At 41.3% G+C, this 21,186-nt stretch overlaps 1 protein-coding gene across 2 annotated transcripts; it reads right to left on the minus strand.

Moving 5' to 3' along the window:
- Positions 1–1,877: 1,877 nt before the first annotated feature.
- On the minus strand, positions 1,878–19,543 carry ttc19 (tetratricopeptide repeat domain 19). Of its 2 annotated transcripts, XM_035800652.2 has the most exons (11): positions 19,042–19,543; positions 18,602–18,693; positions 17,504–17,561; positions 15,802–15,912; positions 15,581–15,619; positions 12,188–12,244; positions 11,820–11,881; positions 8,947–9,041; positions 4,809–4,963; positions 3,217–3,379; positions 1,878–2,654 (listed from the first exon to the last, which is right to left on the minus strand). In XM_035800652.2, the coding sequence occupies exons 3-11, from the start codon at positions 17,525–17,527 to the stop codon at positions 2,488–2,490; spliced, it is 873 nt and encodes a 290-aa protein (XP_035656545.1). In that variant the 5' UTR covers positions 17,528–17,561; positions 18,602–18,693; positions 19,042–19,543; the 3' UTR covers positions 1,878–2,487. The 2 variants fall into 2 exon arrangements, with proteins under 2 accessions (XP_035656545.1, XP_035656544.1); XM_035800651.2 differs by lacking the exon at positions 17,504–17,561 and having other exon boundaries at positions 19,042–19,542.
- Between the last annotated feature and the right edge of the window lie 1,643 nt (positions 19,544–21,186).

Consider the following 21,186-nt stretch of genomic DNA (forward strand, 5'->3'; position numbering starts at 1 on the left):
GACATTCACCTGTCCGTCCTGTCTCCCTGTAGCGCCGTCTTAGGCGTCTCACAGTACAGACATTGCAATTTATTGCCCTGGCCACATCTGCAGTCCTCATGCCTCCTTGCAGCATGCCTAAAGTATGTTCACGCAGATGAGCAGGGACCCTGGGCATCTTTCTTTTGGTGTTTTTCAGAGTACGTAGAAAGGCCCCTTTAGTGTCCTAAGTTTTCATAACTTAATTGCCTTTATCTGTAAGCTGTTAGTGTCTTAACGACTATTCCACAGGTGCATGTTCATTAATTGTTTATTGAACAAGCATGGGAAACAGTGTATAAACCCTTTACAATGAAGATCTGATGTTTTTTGGATTTTTATGACTTATATTTGATAGACAGGGTCCTGAAAAAGGGACATTTCTTGTTTTGCTGCATTTATACACAATACCCCATAATGAACTAATTTGCCAGAATTGTACATAATTATGGCATAACATTGAAGGTTGTGCAATGTAATAGCAATATTTAGACTTAGGGTTGCCACCCGTTCGATAAAATACAGAACCGTTCTGTATTTCACTGAAAGAATAAACGTTTTGTTTTCGAAAATGATAGGTCATTAATATGGTCAAATCCAGAAACTAAGGCATGTATTTCTGAGTTTATTATATTATAATTAAGTCTGATTTGATAGAGCAGTCTGAGCAGTGGTAGGCAGCAGCAGGCTTGTAAGCATTCATTCAAACTTTACTGCGTTTGCCAGCAGCTGTTAGCAATGCTTGAATCACAGCGCTGTTTATGACTTCAAGCCTATGGCACATATTGAACTTTTACGTTCTTCTCCAACACTGTTTTTGCATTATTTAAAACAAAATGGGGATGTTTCATTATTCATGTATTATATTAAGTTAAATTCAGTGTAATTGTCATTATTACAATTAAATTTATTATTATTATTATTATTTAAAACGGCCGATTAATTGGGATCGGCTTTTTTTGGTCCTCCAATAATTAGTATCGGCGTTGAAAAATCATAAAATCAGTCAACCTCTATTGGAGAGACCTGAAAATAGCTGTGCAGCGACGCTCCCCATCAAACCTGACAGAGCTTGAGAGGATCTGCAGAGAAGAATGGAAGCTTGAGGGGATCTGGAGAGAATGGGAGAAACTCCCCAAATACAGGTGTGCCAAGCTTGTAGCATCATATCCAAGACTTGAGGCTGTAATCGCTGCCAAAGGTGCTTCAACGCAGTACTGAGTAAAGGGTCTGAATACTTATGCAAATGTGATATTTCAGATGTATATTTTTTACATTTGCAAAAATAATCTAAAAACCTGTTTTTGCTTTGTCCTTATGGAGAATTGATGGTAGATTGCTGAGGATTGTTCTTCTTTTTTAATCTATTTTAGAATAAGGCTGTAACGTAACAAAATGTGGAAAAAGTGAAGGGGTCTGAATACTTTCTGAATGCACTGTATCCCCATGAAAAAGTCAAGGGGTCTGAATACTTTCCGAATGCACTGTATCCCCATGAAACCGATTTACACCAAATCGTCGGTATGCAAACGCAGCATGGACACCTGTAAAATTTTAAGAATTATCATTCACGATTGACAGTGCGAAATGTGAAGGGAGGTTATCAACGAGTTGAGCAGAGATTGTGTGGGCAAAGTACAGAATCCCCCACATGCGCACAAGCCACGGGACCCCAGCCGCTGGTAAGCGGGGTCCAGAAAAGTCGGACCCGCAGCCTCGGCCTTATTGTATATCTTGGTTGTTCACACAAAGGGAAAACAATACAATTAATGATTTGGCATTTCACTCTTGAAGCTGACAGTTAAGTCCCATGTCACTTTCAAGTCTGTATGAAATTATTGTGTTGTAATACACACAAATTGTACATGTCTTACACAGTTTTATTTATAGTCATTCACATGACTTCTCCTAAGATGTCATTATTCAGGCTGGGATTCAATCGAAAGCGGATTGTCAACAAATGGCATTTTCCCCCGGCGCTCGTAAAGACATTCATGATAAACGTTGCGGATGTTGTCTCAAGCGTAAATATAAAGGAGCGGCAATTTAAAAGTAAATGTGCAATACGCTTGTCGAACAACTTACCTTTGACTGAATTCCGGCTTTGTCTTACTCATTTTAGCTCAGAGTCTTTCCCTTTTACATCTTGAGCCAATCTGACAACAAAAGAGCACCTCATTGGAGTGAGATTTCACACAATACAGACAAAACATTACAGGGTTTCACAGATGAGATTGTTGCATGCCCATAGAAAGAAACTGTTGTCTTGAAAACAGTGCGATTGTGTTATTGCATTTCTCCTTCTCCTCCTGAGCTAAAATGAGTAAGACATAAGCCATGTGTATAAGCCATGTGCTCCGCATCTTGTGCATACATGACCCATTCATTTCAGTCCCTTCAGATTTGCAAACAGAAATGTTCAGAGATGTCTTGGGGTTGTGTTAATATTTGTTTGGTTGATCCAACTGGTCAGTCGGTCTCAGTCTTGGGGGCTTCTGTTTCTGCCTTCTTGGCTTTCCTCCTGTTGTCCACCTCTTTCAGCCCCTCCCGGATCTGCTCTACTGCTTCTTCATCTCCTGCAGACTGGGCCAGAGCCAGGGCCTCCTTGTACAGCTTCACTGACTCCTCAAACAGACCTGGACCAGGAGGAACACACACAGATTGTGTTCATTTGACATGAAATGAACGAAAACAGACTGAATTAGGAATTGGGTTTCTCCAATAAGAAACTCAGTTTTATTTTCTGTTACAAATAGTTAAACATTTTCTGTTGCACGCCGTAATGAACACGACAGAGATATTCTCTGATATTAACAGTGATAAGACTTCGCAGTACCTCCTTGAACAAAATGTTATCCATTAATGTTAATGCCTGTACAGTTACTTATGCAGCTGCACCAAATTATAAAACTGACCTGTGCCAGAAGGATAACGTCCATAGAGAAATATAATATGCCATTTAGACACTTTTATCCAAAGTGACTTAGTCATAAATACATTTTTTACATATGGGTGGTCCTGGGAATCGAACCCACTATCTTGACGTTGCAAAAGCCATGCTCTACCAACTGAGCTACATTCATTTAGTCATTCTCAATAAAAAAGTTAATGTTTTGACATTGAAAACCGACTTGTGTTGAGGGAAGAGGAAACCAAGGCACTCCTATAATTCCAGTCCTGATTTTTAGCCCTCCTTACCATTGTGCAGTAGGACGCCAGCCATGTTTCCCAACAACACGTGCTGGTCAGGATGCCCGGCTTCTCTGCTCAGCTCCACGGCCTGCTTTACCAGTGGCAGGGCCTCATCGTGGCGGCCCTGCAGGTCCAGGATGGTGGCCAGGTCACTCAGCAGCACCAGCGACTGTAGAAGACCAAGAACAATATTACTTTCTTGTCAATTGTCTTTAACACCACAGTAGAGGTGACGGTAAGTCTTTAGGTCCCAACCCACTACGTTCCAATAGGTTGTCTTTAACACCACGGTAGAGGTGACGGTAAGTCTTTAGGTCCCAACCCACTACGTTCCAATAGGTTGTCTTTAACACCACAGTAGAGGTGACGGTAAGTCTTTAGGTCCCAACCCACTACGTTCCAATAGGTTGTCTTTAACACCACGGTAGAGGTGACGGTAAGTCTTTAGGTCCCAACCCACTAAACAAATAGGTTGTCTTTAAACCACGGTAGAACTCTTTAGGTCCCAACCCACTATAATAGGTTGTCTTTAAACCACGGTAAGGTCCAAGTCTTTAGGTCCCAACCCACTTTCCAATAGGTTGTCTTTAACACCACGGTAGAGAACTTTAAAAACCCACTACGTTCCAATAGGTTGTCTTTAACACCACGGTGCCTAGAACGGTATTTAACCCACTATGTTCCAATAGGTTGTCTTTAACACCACGGTAGAGGTGGGTCTTTAGGGTCCCAAACCACTACGTTCCAATAGGTTGTCTTTAACACCACAGTAGGGCTGACGGTAAGTCTTTAGGTCCCAACCCGGCTCAGGCGGTGTAAGTCTTTAGGCGGCCATGTTCCAAGCGTGGGAGTCCAAGTCAGGCCACCACGGTAGAGGTGACGGTAAGTCTTTAGGGTCCCCCCACTCCGTTCCAATAGGTTGTCTTTAACACCACAGGAGGGATGACGGTAGTCTTTAGGTCCCAACCCAACATCAAAAGGAAGGGTCTTTAACACCAAAGTTGAATGAATGCACATACAAAAGCAGGTCCCAACCCACTACGTTCCAGGTTGTCTTTAACACCACGGTCTTTCCCAACTTTTCAGAAGATCTTTAACACCACAGTAGAAGCAGACCAAATTCTTTGGTTGTCTTTAACAAATCCACGAATGTAAAGGTGATGGTAAGTCTTTAGGTCCCAACCCACTTGTTCCAAATAAACCACGGTAGAGGTGACTGTCTTTAGGTCCCAACCCACTACGGATGGTTTCTTTAAAGATGGTAAAGGGGCATCGTGTCTTTTTCCCAACCCATTACGTTCCAATCGGTTGTCTTTAACACCACAGTAGAGGTGACGGTAAGTCTTTAGGTCCCAACCCATTACGTTCCAATCGGTTGTCTTTAACACCACAGTAGAGGTGACGGTAAGTCTTTAGGTCCCAACCCAAAACTTTCCAATAGGTTGTATAAACATTGTTTCTTCATTTCAGTGACGTTTCAATAAACAAAAGAAAACATTTGAACTCGGATATATACTTTAAAATAATCCATTAAATTTTGTGGAGAGAACAAAAACAGGCGTTCTATCTAAAATGCCTAAACATTTAACAACTGGTACCTGTGGGTGGGTCTCTCCCTGCTCTTCCTGGCAGATCAGTAGGGCTCGCTTGTAGTCCAGTGCCGCCCGGCTCAGGCGGTGTGTGGCGGCCATGTAGCGAGCGTGGGAGTCCAAGGTCAGGCCCAGCAGCAGCCGGGTCTCCATTCGCAACTCCTCTGAAAAGAGGGAGAAACACGAGGAGGGATGCAGTCAGCGAGCTCAATATCAAAAGGAAGGGTCACGAAAGTTGAATGCACATACAAAAGCAAGGTTTCACAACTTTTCAGAAGATCACGTCACATGAAGCAGACCAAATTCTTTGGTCCTTTAAAAATCTGCTGAATGTAAAGTATTGTGTGCTATAGCTTGGAAAATAAACACGTGACTGTGGATGACAACATTAGGGATGTTTTCCTAAAGATGTTAAAGGGGCATCGTGTTTCGTTTCCTTGCAACGATACTAACGAGTATCGCGATACTGGCTATTTGTAGAATCTCAAATATATTTTGATTTGTTTAACACTTTTTTGGTTTCTATGTGATTTCATAGTTTTGATGTCTTCACTATTATTCTACCATGTAGAAAAAAGTAAAAATAAAGAAATCCTGGAAAGAGTAGATGTGTACAGACTTTTGAATGTTATTGTATATATATATATATATATATATGTATGTATGTACACAGTTGAAGTCGGAACTTTACATACACCTTAGCCAAATACATGTAAACTCAGTTTCACAATCTGACATTTAATCCTAGTAAACATTCCCTGTCGTAGGTAAGCTAGGTAAATTCCCTGTCGTAGGTAGCACCATTTTATTTTAAGAATGTGAAATGCCAGAATAATAGTAGAAAGAATTATTTATTTCAGCTTTTATTTCTTTCATCACATTCCCAGTGGGTCAGAAGTTCACATACACCTAATTAATAGCATTGCCTTTAAATGTTTTACCATGGGTCAAACGTTTCAGGTAGCCTTCTACAAGTTCCAACAATAAGTGGTGTGAATTTTGGCGTGAGATGTTGCTTCAATGTATCCACTTAATTGTCCTTTCTCATGATGCCCATTATTTTGTTAAGTGCACCTTATACCAGTCCCTCCTGCAGCAAAGCACCCCCATGATGCTGCCACCCCCATGCTTCACGGTTGGGATGGTGTTCTTGGGCTTGCAAGCCTCCCCTTTTTTCATCCAAACATAACAATGGTCATTATGGCAAGATGGTTCTATTTTTGTTTCATCAGACCAGAGGACATTTCTCCAAAAAGTATGATTTGTACCAGTGTCCTCCAGCATCTTCACCAGGTCCTTTTGTTCTGGGATTGAGTTGCACTTTTCGCACCAAAGTACATTCAGCTCTTGGAGACAGAACACCGCTCCTTCCTGAGCAGATGACGGCTGCGTGGTCCCATGGTGTTTATACCTGATTACTATTGTTTGTACAGATGAACGTGGTACCTTTAGGCATTTGGAAATTGCTCCCAAGGATGAACCAGACTTGAGGTTTAAAAATGTTTTTCCTTGGCTGATTTCTTTTGATTTTCCCATGATGTCAAGCAAAGAGGCACGGAGTTTGAAGGTAGGCCTTGAAATACATCCACAGGTTACACCTCCAATTGACTCAAATTATGTCAATTAGCCTATCAGAAGCTTCTAAAGCCATGACATAATTTTCTGGAATTTTAAAAGCTGTTTAAAAAGGCAGTCAACTCAGTGTATGTAAACTTCTGACCCACTGGAATTTGGCGGCAGGGTTGCCTAGTGGTTAGAGCGTTGGACTAGTAACCGAAAGGTTGCAAGATCGAATCCCCGAGCTGACAAGGTACAAATCTGTCCTTCTGCCCCTGAACAAGGCAGTTTGTGTATTCAGACCCTTTGCGATGAGCCTCGAAATTGAGCTCAGGTGCATCCTGTTTCATTAATTATCCTTGAGCTATGTCTACAACTTGGAGTCCACCTGTGGTAAATTCAATTGATTGGACATGATTTGGAAAGGCACACACCTGTCTATGCAAGGTCCCACAGTTGACAGTGCATGTCAGAGCAAAAACCAAGCCATGAGGTCGAAGGATTTGGCTGTAGAGCCCCGAGACAGGATTGTGTCAAAGTACAGATCTGGAGATGGGTCCCAAAACATTTCTGCAGCATTGAAGGTCCCCAAGAACACAGTGGCCTCCAATCTTAAATGGAAGATGTTTGGTACTACCAAGACTCTTCCTATATGTTACAGATACAAGTATTCTGTGTGTATCCTGTGTGTGTATTTCTTTTCTCTCCTTCTCCCCTCCTCACAGGTGGCAATCATCATTCCCCAATCAGTCGCTAATCATAAGACACACCTCCTCCTGTTTCCATTACCCAATCACATCCCCTTTCCCTTGGTTTAAAAACCCTGTCAGTTGTTTTCTCAAAAGCTCAACCTCTCGGTCATGCAATCTCTGTAGATCTCTTTTGTTTTAGCATATCACTTTGTCCCCACCTGTGAGTATTGTTATTTTGTTGTGGTGTTTGTTTGATGGTGGGAAAAGGGGGAACCAAGACAAGTTGCCCATGGGCATACACTACCCGTAGGACTATATGTCTAAGAACACTAGGTAGAACTGGGCGGACCACCCACTGTATTTTTGGTTGGTTAGTTAGCTGTATAGTAGTAGGCTAGTCTAGTTTAGGGGTGTTTTGGGATATTTGTTTCTTTCCTTGGGTCCAGCTCAGCCCCCTTTTCCTGCCCCCCCACCCCCCTTTACCGTGTGTTTTCAAATAAACCGTGAGTGTTTGACGTTAATTAAGTTGTCTGTGGTTTTTTTGTTCGTACTGTCACTATTACACTTTGAATGAGTTATGTTACGGGTCTCGTTACCATCCCCTCTAGACTGTCGGGCCAAAGGGATTCCTAACACTAGAGCCCAGCCAAACTAAGCAATTGGGGGAGAAGGGCATTGGTCAGGGAGGTGACCAAGAACCTGGTCACTCTGACAGAGTGACCAAGAACCTGGTCACTCTGACAGAGCTCCAGAGTTCCTCTGTGGAGATGGGAGAACCTTCCAGAAGGACAACCATCTCCACAGCTCGCCACCAATCAGGCCTTTATGGTAGAGTGGCCAGACAGAAATCGCTCCTCAGTAAAATAGGCACATGACAGCCCGCGTGGAGTTTGCCTAAAGGCAACAAAAGGATACTCAGACCATGAAAAACAAGATTAAGATTGAACTCTTTGGCCTGAATGCCAAGTGTCACGTCTGGAGGAAGCCTGGCACCATCCCTATAATGAAGCATGGTGGTGGCAGCATCATGCTGTGGGGATGTTTTTCAATGGCAGGGACTGGGAGACTAGTCAGGGTCAAGGGAAAGATGAACGGAGCAGACTACAGAGAGATCCTTGATGAAAACCTGTTCCAAAGCACTAAGGACCTCAGATTAGGGCTAAGGTTCACCTTCCAACAGGACAACGACTCTAAGCACTTAGCCAAGACAAGGCAGAAGTGGATTCAGGACAAATCTCTGAATGTCCTCGAGTGGCCCAGCCAGAGCCCGGACTTGAACCCGATCGAACATCTCTGGAGAGACCTGAAAATAACTGTGCAGCAACGCTCCCCATCCAACCTGACAGAGCTTGAGAGGATCTGCAGAGAAGAATGGGAGAAACTTCCTAAATACAGATGTACCAAGCTAGTAGCGTCATACCAAGAAGACTTGAGGCTGTAATCACTGCCAAAGGTGGTACAACAAAGTACTGAGTAAAGGGTCTGAGTACTTATATAGGATGAGCCATGACTAGAATACAGCATATACACAAAGTGGGTAAAACAGCATGTAAACATTATTAAAGTGACCAGTGTTCAATGACTATGTAGATAAGACAGCAGTCTTGAAGGTGCAGGTTATTTTCCTGGCACCACTCCGCCAGGGCTCTCACCACCTCCCCGTAGGCTGTCTCGTCATTGTCGGTAAATCAGGCCTATCACTGTTGTGTTGTCAGCAAACTTGATGATTGAGTTGGAGATGTGGGTGAACAGGGAGTACAGGAGGTGGCTGAGCACGCTACCCTGTGGGGCCCCCCTGTTGAGGATCAGTGTGGCATTAGGAAGTTGTGCCACACACACAAAACATAGAATCTTATGCTACTACAGCAAAGAATAACAAATTGATGGTCATTAGATACCTGACTGTTCCTCAGCAGAAAGTTCCTTGAATTGCTCTAACTTGGCTTCAAGGGATTCAGTGCAAAACTGGAAACCAGTCTCTGCCAGGTCATTCCTGAGAAGAAAGGAAAACATACATTTAAATATAAGGTTACACATCATATATGGTGAACTGTGATATGTCAAATTTGGGGGTGGATTGTGAAATGTAGTCATATTATAATAATATACTACTACAGGACTATAACCAGGGATGGGCATAAAATGACAAAATACAACTACAAAATACCCAAATGACCAATTTATCAAAATAAAATATTTTTAAATAAATACAATACTTTTGAAAAAGTATTGTATTTAAAATACATGTATTTAGTATTTTAAAATACATTTGCAAGTTGCCGGCCGAACAGCAGCAACGTTCTCAGTAACGGTTACATAAACGTCTTTCACTGTCACTCTGGATAAGAGCGTCTGCTAAATGACCCAAAAAATAAATCAACTGCAAAGCACACGGTAAACGTCAGCTCAAATGTAAATTACCTTCATTTGTAGTGCGCAATGGATAGTCCTTAAATTGAGTTCATTTAGCAGATTCTCTTACCACACCATCATGCCATCAGACTTTCGATACCAATGTAGGGTGAAAGGGGGCCACAAAATTGAGAACCACTATTAAAAATTTAAAAAAGAGAAAATAAAACTATTTTGAAAAAACAAATTACAGCTTTCAAAAGTATCTTGTTACAAAATACATTTGAGTATAGTTAATTCCAGTGTAATACAACATACAAAATACTCAGAAGTAATTCAAATAATTATTTAAAATACATGTAATAGAAATACTGCCCATCTGACTATAGCCAACCACAGAAAATGATTTCTCAACTTTGGCTTGAAAGCCTATTTAAATGGTGTATACGGCACTCTTCAACTAAGCTGGCTAGCTACTATCCAAAACAAATGTACCTCCCAATGTTCAAGGGGTTTTCCCTATCCAGCTATTTCATTCTCCGTGTAGCCTGCTGCTAGAATAGACGGAAAGGTACAACTCCGGGTGCCACAAACTGAAATATAACGTTGCGGATAAAGTTCAGAATGACACCATTTCATATGTAAATACCTGTATCAATGTATGAAGAAATGTTGGTTTTCTAAAAGGATGTATTTGGGTGTTTTTTGGCGCATTTGTTCAGTTTTTTTCCGAGCCCCCCGTACTGCACAACGAGGACGAGGAAGTCAATCGCTGGTTGCCAATAAGTTGGTCAAAAACAAGTGAAATCAACAACAACAAAAGTGTCTGGACACAAAACCTTCCATTTACAAAATATATACACTACCGTTCAAAAGTTTGGGGTCACTGAGAAATGTCCTTGTTCTTGAAAGAAAAGCTCATTTTATGTCCATTAAAATAACATCAAATTGATCAGAAATACAGTGTAGACATTGTTAATGTTGTAAATGACTATTGCAGCTGGAAACAGATTTTTTTAATGGAATATCTATATTAGCGTACAGGGGCCCATTATCAACAACCATCACTCCTGTGTTCCAATGGTGCGTTTGTCGTTTTAAAAGGCTAATTGATCATTAGAAAACCCTTTTGCAATTATGTTAGCAAAGCTGAAAACTGTCGTTCTGATTAAAAAAGCAATAAAACTGGCCTTCTTTAGACGAGTTGAGTATCTGGAGCATCAGCATTTGTGGGTTTGATTACAGGCTCAGAAACAAAGAATTTCTCCTGAAACTCATCAGTCCATTCTTGTTCTGAGAAATGAAGACTATTCCATGCGAGAAATTGCCAAGAAACTGAAGATCTCGTACAACGCTGTGTACTACTCCCTTCACAGAACAGCGCAAACTGGCTCTAACCAGAGTAGAAAGAGGAGTGGGAGGCCCCGGTGCACAAATGAGCAAGAGGACAAGTACATTAGAGTGTCTAGTTTGAGAAACAGGCGCATCACAAGTCTTCAACTGGAAGCTTCATTAAATAGTACCCGCAAAACACCAGTCTCAACATCAACAGTAAAGAGGCGACTCCGGGATGCTGGCCTTCTAGGCAGAGTTGCAAAGAAAAAGTCATATCTCAGCCTGGCCAATAAAAATAAAAGATTAAGATGGACAAAAGAACAGACACTGGACAGAGGAAGATTTGGACAGAAAAATCTAAGTTTGAGGTGTTCAGGTCACAAAGAAGAACATTCGTGAGACGTAGAATTTTTTAAAAGATACTGGAGAAGTGTTTGACGCCATCTGACAAGCATGGTAGGGGCAATGTGATGGTCTGGGGGTGCTAAAGTAGGAGAGTTGCACAGGGTAAAAGGGATCTTGAAGAAGGAAGGATATCACTCCATTTTGCCACGCCATGCCGTACCCTATGGACGGCGCTTAATTGGAGCCAATTTCCTCCTACAACAGGACAATGACCCAAAGCACAGCTCCAAACTATGCAAGAAGTATTTAGGGAAGAAGCAGTCAGCTGGTGTGTATAATGGAGTGGCCAGCAGTCACCGCATCTCAACCCTATTGAGGGGTTGTGGGAGCAGCTTGACCTTATGTGGAAGGTGCTTCAGGAAGCATGGGGTGAAATCTCTTCAGATTAGATCAACAAATGGACAACTAGAATGCCAAAGATCTGCAAGGCTGTAACTGCTGCAAATGGAGGATTCTTTGACAAAAGCAAAGTTTGAAGGAAGCAATTATTATTTCAATAAAAAAAATATTATTTGTAAACTTGTCAACATCATGACTATATTTCCTATTAATTTTGCAACTAATTTCATGTATGTTTTCATGGAAAACAGGGACATTTCTAAGTGACCCCAAACTTTTGAACGTTTGGTTGTAAAAGAACGAAATTGATTCAATTGCTCCACTTTTGAAGTCCACTTACTTATTCTGGCCGGCATATATGGTAGCTAGCTTCAAGGACATCTCAATGACCCCATTGTCGTCCTTTGAAAAGAAGGAACAGGGGGAAAAAAAAAAACTGAAGTAGCTTCGAGTGTCTAGACAACAACGCAACATACACCACAACAATTCAACACCAATGGTTTTGAAAACAGAATGAGCCAAACGCTTATTTATTCCAGACAGTCTTCCTTTCTTCAGATTGACAAAATATGTAAAATGACAGATTGACAGAATGACAGATCCTTTCAAAATCAGAAAGATGCCACAGTACCCAGTGACTCTACTGTCCAGTTGTCAGAACATTCCTCTTCTATTAACCTATTACTTAAACACATGACCAACCCTCACCTCTGGTGTTCCTCCGGACAACATGAAACTCATGGCCGCTTTGAACAGTTTCTCTGCCTGGGGGAGAAGAGCACAGGGGGTGACCACTGGAAGTAGGCAAAATGGTACAATCTAGCATATTTACCTCTGCCCAATGGTCATTTCAATTAATTATATACTATTGATTCTTTAAGAATATACTTAATGCATTATGAGCTTAGTAAAACGGAATGGCTTCACATCACTGGCTTTTTGTTACACCTGTTCCTGGAAGGATGTGGGGGACTGTGATGCGAGGCAATGGCCGAGGCTCGCCTGTTCCAGACTAAGCGTGGTGGTCTTTTCTGCCGCTTTTACAGTCGCCAAAACATTACCCAGGTGGGTGCTACGCTTTGATGGTGGATGACCGAGCCTACTTCTGGAAAAGGAGACAAGGTGCCTGATGAAGAGCTCCGGGCCTGTCTACCATTATGTGACTGACGTTGTCTCCCTACCCGTCTGTATCATCGATGCTCCCTCCACTCAAGCCACCAACTGACTTAATGCCTTTCCAAACTGCCTAGACATCTGAAGCTGTGGAAGACCAACTATGAACTGCCAAACCCCTACATATGTTTGTTTTTCAAGCGACTTTGACATTATTGTTTGTAATGAAAAGAGCTACAGTTGAAGTCGGAAGTTTACATACACCTTAGCCAAATACATTTAAAAATGTTTTTCACAATTCCTGACATTTAATCCTAATAAAAATTCCCTGTCTTATGTCAGTTATGATCAACTTTTTTAAGAAGTTGAAATGTCAGAATAATAGTAGAGTGATGTCAGCTTTTATTTCTTTCATCACATTCCCAGTGGGTCAGAAGTTTACATACATTCAATTAGTTTTTGGTAGCATTGCCTTTAAATTCTGAGTTCAGAGTTCACAGTTCTGTCCTACTATCCAGGTCTGTACCCAAACAATTTGAACTTATACTTTTAAAAATCCACCTTTCTAAAAACAAGTCTCTCACTGTTGCCGCCTGCTATAGACCACCCTCTGCACCCAGCTGTGCCCTGGACACAATATGTGAACTGATTGCCCCCATCTATCTTCAGAGCTTGTGTTGCTAGGCGACCTAAACTAGAACATGTTTAACACCCCGGCCATCCTACAATCTAAGGTTAATGCCCTCAATCTCGCACAAATTATCAATGAACCTACCAGGTACCACCCCAAAGTCGTAAACACGGGCACCCTCATAGATATCATCCTAACCAACTTGCCCTCTAAATACACCTCTGCTGTCTTCAACCAAGATATCAGCGTTCACTGCCTCATTGCCTGCATTCGTAATGGGTCAGCGGTCAAACGACCTCCACTCATCACTGTAAAACGCTCCCTGAAACACTTCAGCGAGCAGGCCTTTCTAATCGACCTGGCCGGGGTATCCTGATCTCATTCAGTCAGTAGAGGATGCCTGGCTTAAAAAAAATATATAAAAAAATACCTTCCTCACCATCTTAAATAAGCATGCCCCAGTCAAGATATTTAGAACCAGGAACAGATATAACCCTTGGTTCTCTCTAGACATGACTGCCCTTAACCAACACAAAAACATCCTATGGTGTTCTGCATTAGCATCGAACAGCCCCCGTGATATGCAACTTTTCAGGGAAGCTAGAAACCATTATACACAGGCAGTTAGAAAAGCCAAGGCTAGCCTTTTCAAGCAGAAATTTGCTTCCTGCATCACAAACTCAAAAAAGTTACGGGACACTGAAGTCCATGGAGAATAAGAACACCTCCTCCCAGCTGCCCACTGCACTGAGGATAGGAAACACTGTCACCACTATAATTGAGAATTTCAATAAGCATTTCTCTACGGCTGACCATGCTTTCCACCTGGCTACCCCTACCCCGGTCAACAGCACTGCACCCCCAACAGCAACTCGCTCCCAAGCCTCCCCCATTTCTCCTTCTCCCAAATCCAGTCAGCTGATGTTCTGAAAGAGCTGCAAAATCTAGACCCCTACAAATCAGCCAGGCTAGACAATCTGGACCCTTTCTTTCTAAAATTATCTGCAGAAATTGTTGCAACCCCTATTACTAGCCTGTTCAACCTCTTTCGTGTCTTCTGAGATTCCCAAAGATTGGAAAGCAGCTGCGGTCATCCCCCTCTTCAAAGGGGGATACACTCTTGACCCAAACTGCTACACACCTATATCTATCCTACCCTGCCCTTCGAACGCCAAGTCAACAAACAGATTACCGACCATACCTTCTCCGCTATGCAATCTGGTTTCAGAGCTGATTTCTCCAGTGCAATCTTTGTCCCCATGTGCCACTGCAAACCTTAGTCTGGCTTTTTATGGTGGTTTTGGAAGAGTGGCTTCTTCCTTGCTGAGCGGCTTTTCAGGTTATGTTGATATTGGACTTGTTTCTGTGGATATAGAAACGTTTGTACCAGTGTCCTCCAGCATCTTCACAAGGTCCTTTGCTGTTGTTCTGGGATTGATTTGCACTTTTCGCACCAAAGTACGTTCAGTTCACAGAACACCGCTCCTTCTTGAGCGGTATGACGGCTGCGTGGTCCCATGGTGTTTATATTGCGTACTATTGTTTGTACAGATGAACATGGTACCTTCAGGCATTTGGAAATTGCTCTTAAGGATGAACCAGACTTGTGGAGGTCTACAATTATTTTTCTGAAGTCTTGGCTGATTACTTTTGATTTTCTCATGTCAAGCAAAGAGGAACTGAGTTTGAAGTTAGGCCTAGAAATACATCCACAGGTACACCTCCAATTGACTCAAATGATGTCAATTAGCCTATCAAAGCCATGACATTTTCCTGAATTTTCCAAGCTGTTTAAAAGCACAGTCAACTTAGTGCATGTGAACTTCTGACCCACTGGAATTGTGATACAGTGAATTACAAATGAAATAATCTGTCTGTAAACAATTGTTGGAAAAATGACTTGTGTCCTGCACAAAGTAGATGTCCTAACAGACTTGCCAAAACAATAGTTTGTTAACAAGAAATTTGTGGAGTGGTTGAAAAACTAGTTTTAATGACTCCAAACTAAGTGTACGTAAACTTCGACCTCAACTGTATATAAAATAAATGTATTATTATTTATTTTTACGGTAGACTCCGCAATATGACATCACCTTGACCTCTAGCTAACAGACATCGACAACATAAATAAAAAATGCCAAGACATCCTCTATTGGCTCTTAATTTCTGCCCTCCTTTGAAGCATAAATACACAGGGAAGCGCAAATAGTGGCAGTCTTCTTGCCAGATTTAAAAACTTTGTTGTCGATTTCGACCAGCAGGAAGTTACCATGCAGTGACTGACAGTCATATTGCCTTTAAAAGTAAATACCAAAAGTGGGAGAGCAAATAGTTCACTGAAACGAGAAAGATGGCACATTATCCAGCTCACCTTGGACATAGGCAAGGTTTGCCATCTGTAGAGACAGGGGAAAATAAAATTATCTACTGCAGAGTTTTCATGCAAACCTTTTTGCTATGACAAATTAAAAACCCTTACAAAAATGCCTCCGTAAGCAAAATACACCTTATTCCATCTTGACAACATGAGCACAGAAGAGACTTTAAAAACATCCGTTTTTATCATCAAGGCTTTTACCAGGCTGTAGGTGTAGATGATTGCTTGTGTATTGCGAGACTGGTGGGCCAGCGCAATTGCCTGGTGAAGGAATCCATTGGCTCCATGCAGCTGCCCACGCATTATACTGAGCTGGGACAGAAGACACATCAATGTTACTCGGACATAATGTAAAGAAAGACATTATACAAATGCCATTGACAAATAAACAGTTCACTCTGTGTGTTGGGTCATTGTCCTGTTGAAAACCAAATGATAGTCCCACTAAGCCCAAACCAGATGGGATGGCGTATCGTTGCAGAATGCTGTGGTAGCCATGCTGGTTAAGTGTGCCTTGAATTCTAAATAAGTCAAAGACAGTGTCACCAGCAAAGCACCCCCACACCATCATACTTCCTCCATGCTTCACAGTGGGAAATACACACGCGGAGGTCATCCATTCACCCACACTGCGTCTCACAAAAGACACGGGCGGTTGGAACCAAAAATCTATTAATTTCCACCAGTCTAATGTCCATTGCTCGTGTTTCTTGGCCCAAGCAAGTCTTCTTATTATTGGTGTCCTTGAGTAGTGGTTTCTTCGCAGCAATTAAACCATGAAGGCCTGATCCACAGTCTCCTCTGAACAGATGTTGACATGTATCTGTTATTTGAACCCTGAAGCATTTATTTGGGCTGCAATTTCTGAGGCTGGTAACTCTAATGAACTTATCCTCTGCAGCAGAGGTAACTCTGGGTCTTCCATTCCTGTGGCGGTCCTCATGAGAGCCACTTTCATCATAGCGCTTGATGTTTTTTGCGACTGCACTTGAAGAAACTTTCAAAGTTCTTGAAATTGACTGACCTTCATGTCTTATAGTAATGATGATATGTCATTTCTCTTTGCTTATTTGAGCTGTTCTTGTCATAATATGGACTTGGTCTTCTACCAAATAGGGCTGTCTTCTGTATACCACCCCTACCTTGTCACAACACAACTGATTGGCTCAAACGCATTAAGGAGGAATGAAATTCCACAAATTAACAAGGCACACATATTTTAATTGAAATGTATTCCAGGTGACTACCTCAAAGCAGGTTGAGAGAATGCCAAGATTGTGCAAAGCTGTCATCAAGACAGCGGCAGGGTAGCCTAGTGGTTAGAGTGTTGGACTAGTAACCGAAAGGTTGCAAGTTCGAACCCCCGAGCTGACAAGGTACAAATCTGTCGTTCTGCTCCTGAACAGGCAGTTAACCCACTGTTCCTAGGCCGTCATTGAAAATAAGAATTTGTTCTTAACTGACTTGCCTAGTAAAAAAATGTTTAAAGACAAAGGGTGGCTGGCTATTTGAAGAATCTCAAATATCTTGATTTGTTTAACACTTTTTTGGTTATTACATGATTCCATATGTGTTATTTCATAGTTGTGATGTCTTCACTATTATTTTACAATGTAGAGAATAGTAAAACTAAAGAAAAACTCTTGATTGTTTTAGGTGTTCTAAAACTTTTGACCAGTAGTGCAGCTCTCAAACTCTAGGTGGCATTCTGCCTTCTCCCTACAGTTTTCAGCCATTAGCGTCACCCACAACTGGCTCATGTGAACTACAATTCTGAATCTGTGTTTTAACATTTAGAAACATCAATGATAAATCGCTTGCGATACAGCTTTCGAAACATATGGTCCTTATCTTTCATCAGTGAGAAAGAATCCTTCAATTAAAATAAAAAAAATACACTTACTATTTCAGTTTTGCACAGGTCCATATAGCTATGGTTGCCTCCATCCGAGGAAACTACACTGAACAAAAATATAAAAACGCAACACACAACAATTGAATTGATTGAGTTACAGTTTGAGGAAATTACTCAATTGAAATAATTTCATTAGGCCCTAATCTATGGATTTCATAATGCTGGGATTACAGATATGCATCTGATACTCAAAAATACCGTGTTTAAATAAAACAAAAAAATGGGCCTCAGGATCTCACTGTATTTTTAATGCTTTAAAATTGCCATCGATAACATGCAATTGTGTTCGTTGTCCGTAGCTTATGCCTGCCCATACCATAAACCCACCGCCAACATGGGGCACTCTATTCACAAGGTTGACATTAGCAAACCACTCGCCCACACGGTGCCATACACGTGGTCTACAGTTGTGAGGCCGGTTGGACATACTTCCAAATTCTCTAAAACAACGATGAGGTGGCTTATGGTAGAGAAACGAAAATGTAATTCTCTGGCAACAGCTCTGGTGGACATTCCTGCAGCCACCATGCCAATTGCACACTCCCTAAAAACTTGAGACATCTATTGCACACCTGTCAGGTGCATGGGTTATCTTGACAAAGGAGAAATACTAACATGGATACAAACAAGTTTGTGCACAACATTTTAGAGAAATAAGCTTTTTGTGCGCATGGAACATTTCGGGGATCTTTTATTTCAGCTCATGAAACATGGGTGCAACACTTTACATGTTGGGTTTATATTTTTGTTCAGTGTACATTTCCGCTACACTTCCCGAGTTGGCTTACAGACAAATGTTCAGAGCAAGCTAGATAGCTAATTAGTACAGGTGGTTACCTCGTCTAATGTCTGTTTTCATGAACACGTAACATGGAGAACACTACCAAGAAGTGTATCAATTTAACCTTTAGGTATTTATTTTTTATTTTTATTTTTTACAAGGTCCTTATGCTCCCAAAACCATATGTGGAATGTAATTTAACAGAGTCGTGATCAAGGGCTACGTGCTACTGTAGCCCTCTTGTTTAGATGACTGCTAAAAAAAACTAAATTGAGGAGTTGCCTACAGCGATGACAATTAACTACCTTGGCTCTCTTCAAAAGTAAAATGATCTCATCTTCTTTCTTCTGAGCCTCAGTTCTGGTGTCCTCCTCAGCTTTGCTGAAGAGAGAAAACGCTATCACGAAGGAGAGGGAGAGAGAGATGCATTATAAAACACTTAATGACGTAAATGGCCGGTTATTCACATGTAGAAATACAAATACATGTTCTTGTAATTGCATTTCATGAAGCACTCATAGCTACGCAAATCATATGCACAGCAATGGAAAAGATGATTGATGATAGCCTTTTGACTGCAATTTAAAATACTGACAATGACACCCACTAAGGAAGAGTACTGCATTGCTTGCTGTTTGGGGTTTTAGGCTGGGTTTCTGTACAGCACTTAGAGATATCAGCTGATGTACGAAGGGCTATACAAATAAATTTGATTTGATATCTAACATGACAATAACTTACTTACCAATTGCACTCCACATTGCATAAGTCCAGTTACTCGTAGCACGACTATTTTCCTCCCCGTTGCTTTCGCATATCCGCCGGTATAGCTGTGACCTTCTGTGCACCGTAACAGCACTAGATTGAGAAGTCACCGTTTTCAGACATCGCAATGATTGTGTCTTAAAATTGAATCGGCTACTTAATGACAGGTTGCGTAAGACCTCTGAACTAAATAGTTGTATTTGACTCCTATTAGCAAAGAGCGCACGATTGACAGCCGGTAGCGCCATATCATATATAAAATAATCAGTTGGTAATGGTTAGAAGGGATCCAGTTATTGGAAAATGTAAGTAAAAAGCACAACAATGTCAATACGCTAACCTGCTATGTTAATTTTCATTAACTGCTTCGTAAGTTTGCCTTTTTTTTTTGCGACGAAAAATCAACTCTGACGTTAATTTGACAAAAGCGGTAAACGTTCCAGTCGTAAACATTTCGTCGGAAGTTTGAGGCAGAAAAAAAAAGTTACTTCCGGAAATCAAATTAAAAAGCGATCAACCACACAAAATGCATTTGTACCTTATAGTTACAATAACATTATTCATCATACAAATAGTTTAGCCTATTTATTGAATGAATACAAGTTTTCAATTATAGAGGGCATTTATTTTGAAGGCCATGAAAAAACATAACCCGGAAATGAATCTCCACGTTCAAGGTCAACAGGATTCTAAACATTGCAACAATAAAATAACGATTGCTCGCCTTGAAGACATGTAAATTGGTCCTCTACTAAAAGACTAGTAAAGGCCCAATGCACTACTTTTGTCGATTGTTTTTAACGAAAGGTATTTGTGTGTTTACCAGCGTTTGTAACCCGAGTCTGATAATTATCTGTACAAAACAGTTAAACGTTTGGACACTTAATACTCATTCAAGGGTTTTTATTTATTAGTACTATTTTCTACATTGTAAAATTATAGTGAAGACATCAAAACGATAAAATAACACATATGGAATCATGTAGTAACCAAAAAAGTGTAATTTTACATTTTAGATTCTTCAAAGTAGCCACCATTTGCCTTGATGAAAGCTTAGCACATTCTTGGCATTCTCTCAACCTACTTCATGAGTGACTACCTGGAATGCTTTTCCAACCGTCTTGAAGGAGTCCCCACATAATGCGAGCACTTGTTGGCTGCTTTTCCTTTACTCTGCAGTCCAACTCATCCCAAACCATCTCAATTGTGTTGAGGTCAGGTGATTGTGGAGGCCAGGTCATCTGATGCAGCTCCCCATCACTCTCCTTCTTGGTCAAATAGCCCTTACACAGCCTGTAGGTGTGTTTTGGGTCATTGTCCTGTTAAAATACAAATGATTGTCCCACTAAGCCCAAACCAAATGGGATGGGGTATCGCTGCAGAATGCTGTGGTAGCCATGCTGGTTAAGTGTGCCTTACATTCTAAATAAACTACAGACGGTGTCCCCAGTAAAGAGCCCCAACACCATCACCTCCTCCATGCTTCATGATGAGAAACACAAATGCAGAGATCATCCATTCACCTACTCCCGAGTGGCACATCGGTCTAAGGCACTGCATCTCAGTGTTAGAGGCGTCACTACAGACACCCTGGTTTGAATCCAGACTATCACAAACGGCTGTGATTGGGAGTCCCATAGGGCAGTGCACAATTGGTCCAGCATCATCCTGGTTTTGGCCGGTATAGGCCATCATTGTAAATAAGAACTTGTTCTTATTAGTTAAATAAAGTCAACATTTAAAAATAAATACTCTGCGTCTCACAAAGACACGGCGGTTGGAACCAAAAATCTAATTTAATTTCCATCCAATGTCAATTGCTTGTGTTTCTTTCCAAGCAAGTCTTCTTATTGGTGTCCTTTAGTCATGGTTTCTTTGCAGAAATTCAACCATGAAGGCCTGATTCACTCAGTCTCCTCTGAACAGTTCAAATTAAATCAAACTTTATGAGTCACATGCGACAAATTCAACAGCTGTAGAACTTACAGTGAAATGCTTATCTACGAGCCCCTAAACAACAGTGCAGCTTAAAAAAATAAATACAGATAAGAATAAGAGCGGTCCGTGGGGCGACGCACAATTGGCCTAGCTTCGTCTGGGTTAGGGAGGGTTTGGCCGGTAGGGA

The sequence above is a fragment of the Oncorhynchus keta genome, chromosome 23, assembly GCF_023373465.1.
Source record: "Oncorhynchus keta strain PuntledgeMale-10-30-2019 chromosome 23, Oket_V2, whole genome shotgun sequence".
Taxonomy (NCBI): domain Eukaryota; kingdom Metazoa; phylum Chordata; class Actinopteri; order Salmoniformes; family Salmonidae; genus Oncorhynchus; species Oncorhynchus keta.

Coding starts and splice junctions, on each gene's coding strand:
- ttc19 (XM_035800651.2), bottom strand. CDS start 19,309: ATGGCGCTACCGGCTGTCAATCGTGCGCTCTTTGCTAATAGGAGTCAA. Junction 15,620..15,801: donor TCATCTACACCTACAGCCTG/GTAAAAGCCTTG, acceptor CTGTCTCTACAG/ATGGCAAACCTTGCCTATGT. Junction 2,655..3,216: donor TGGCGTCCTACTGCACAATG/GTAAGGAGGGCT, acceptor CTCCTGGTCCAG/GTCTGTTTGAGGAGTCAGTG.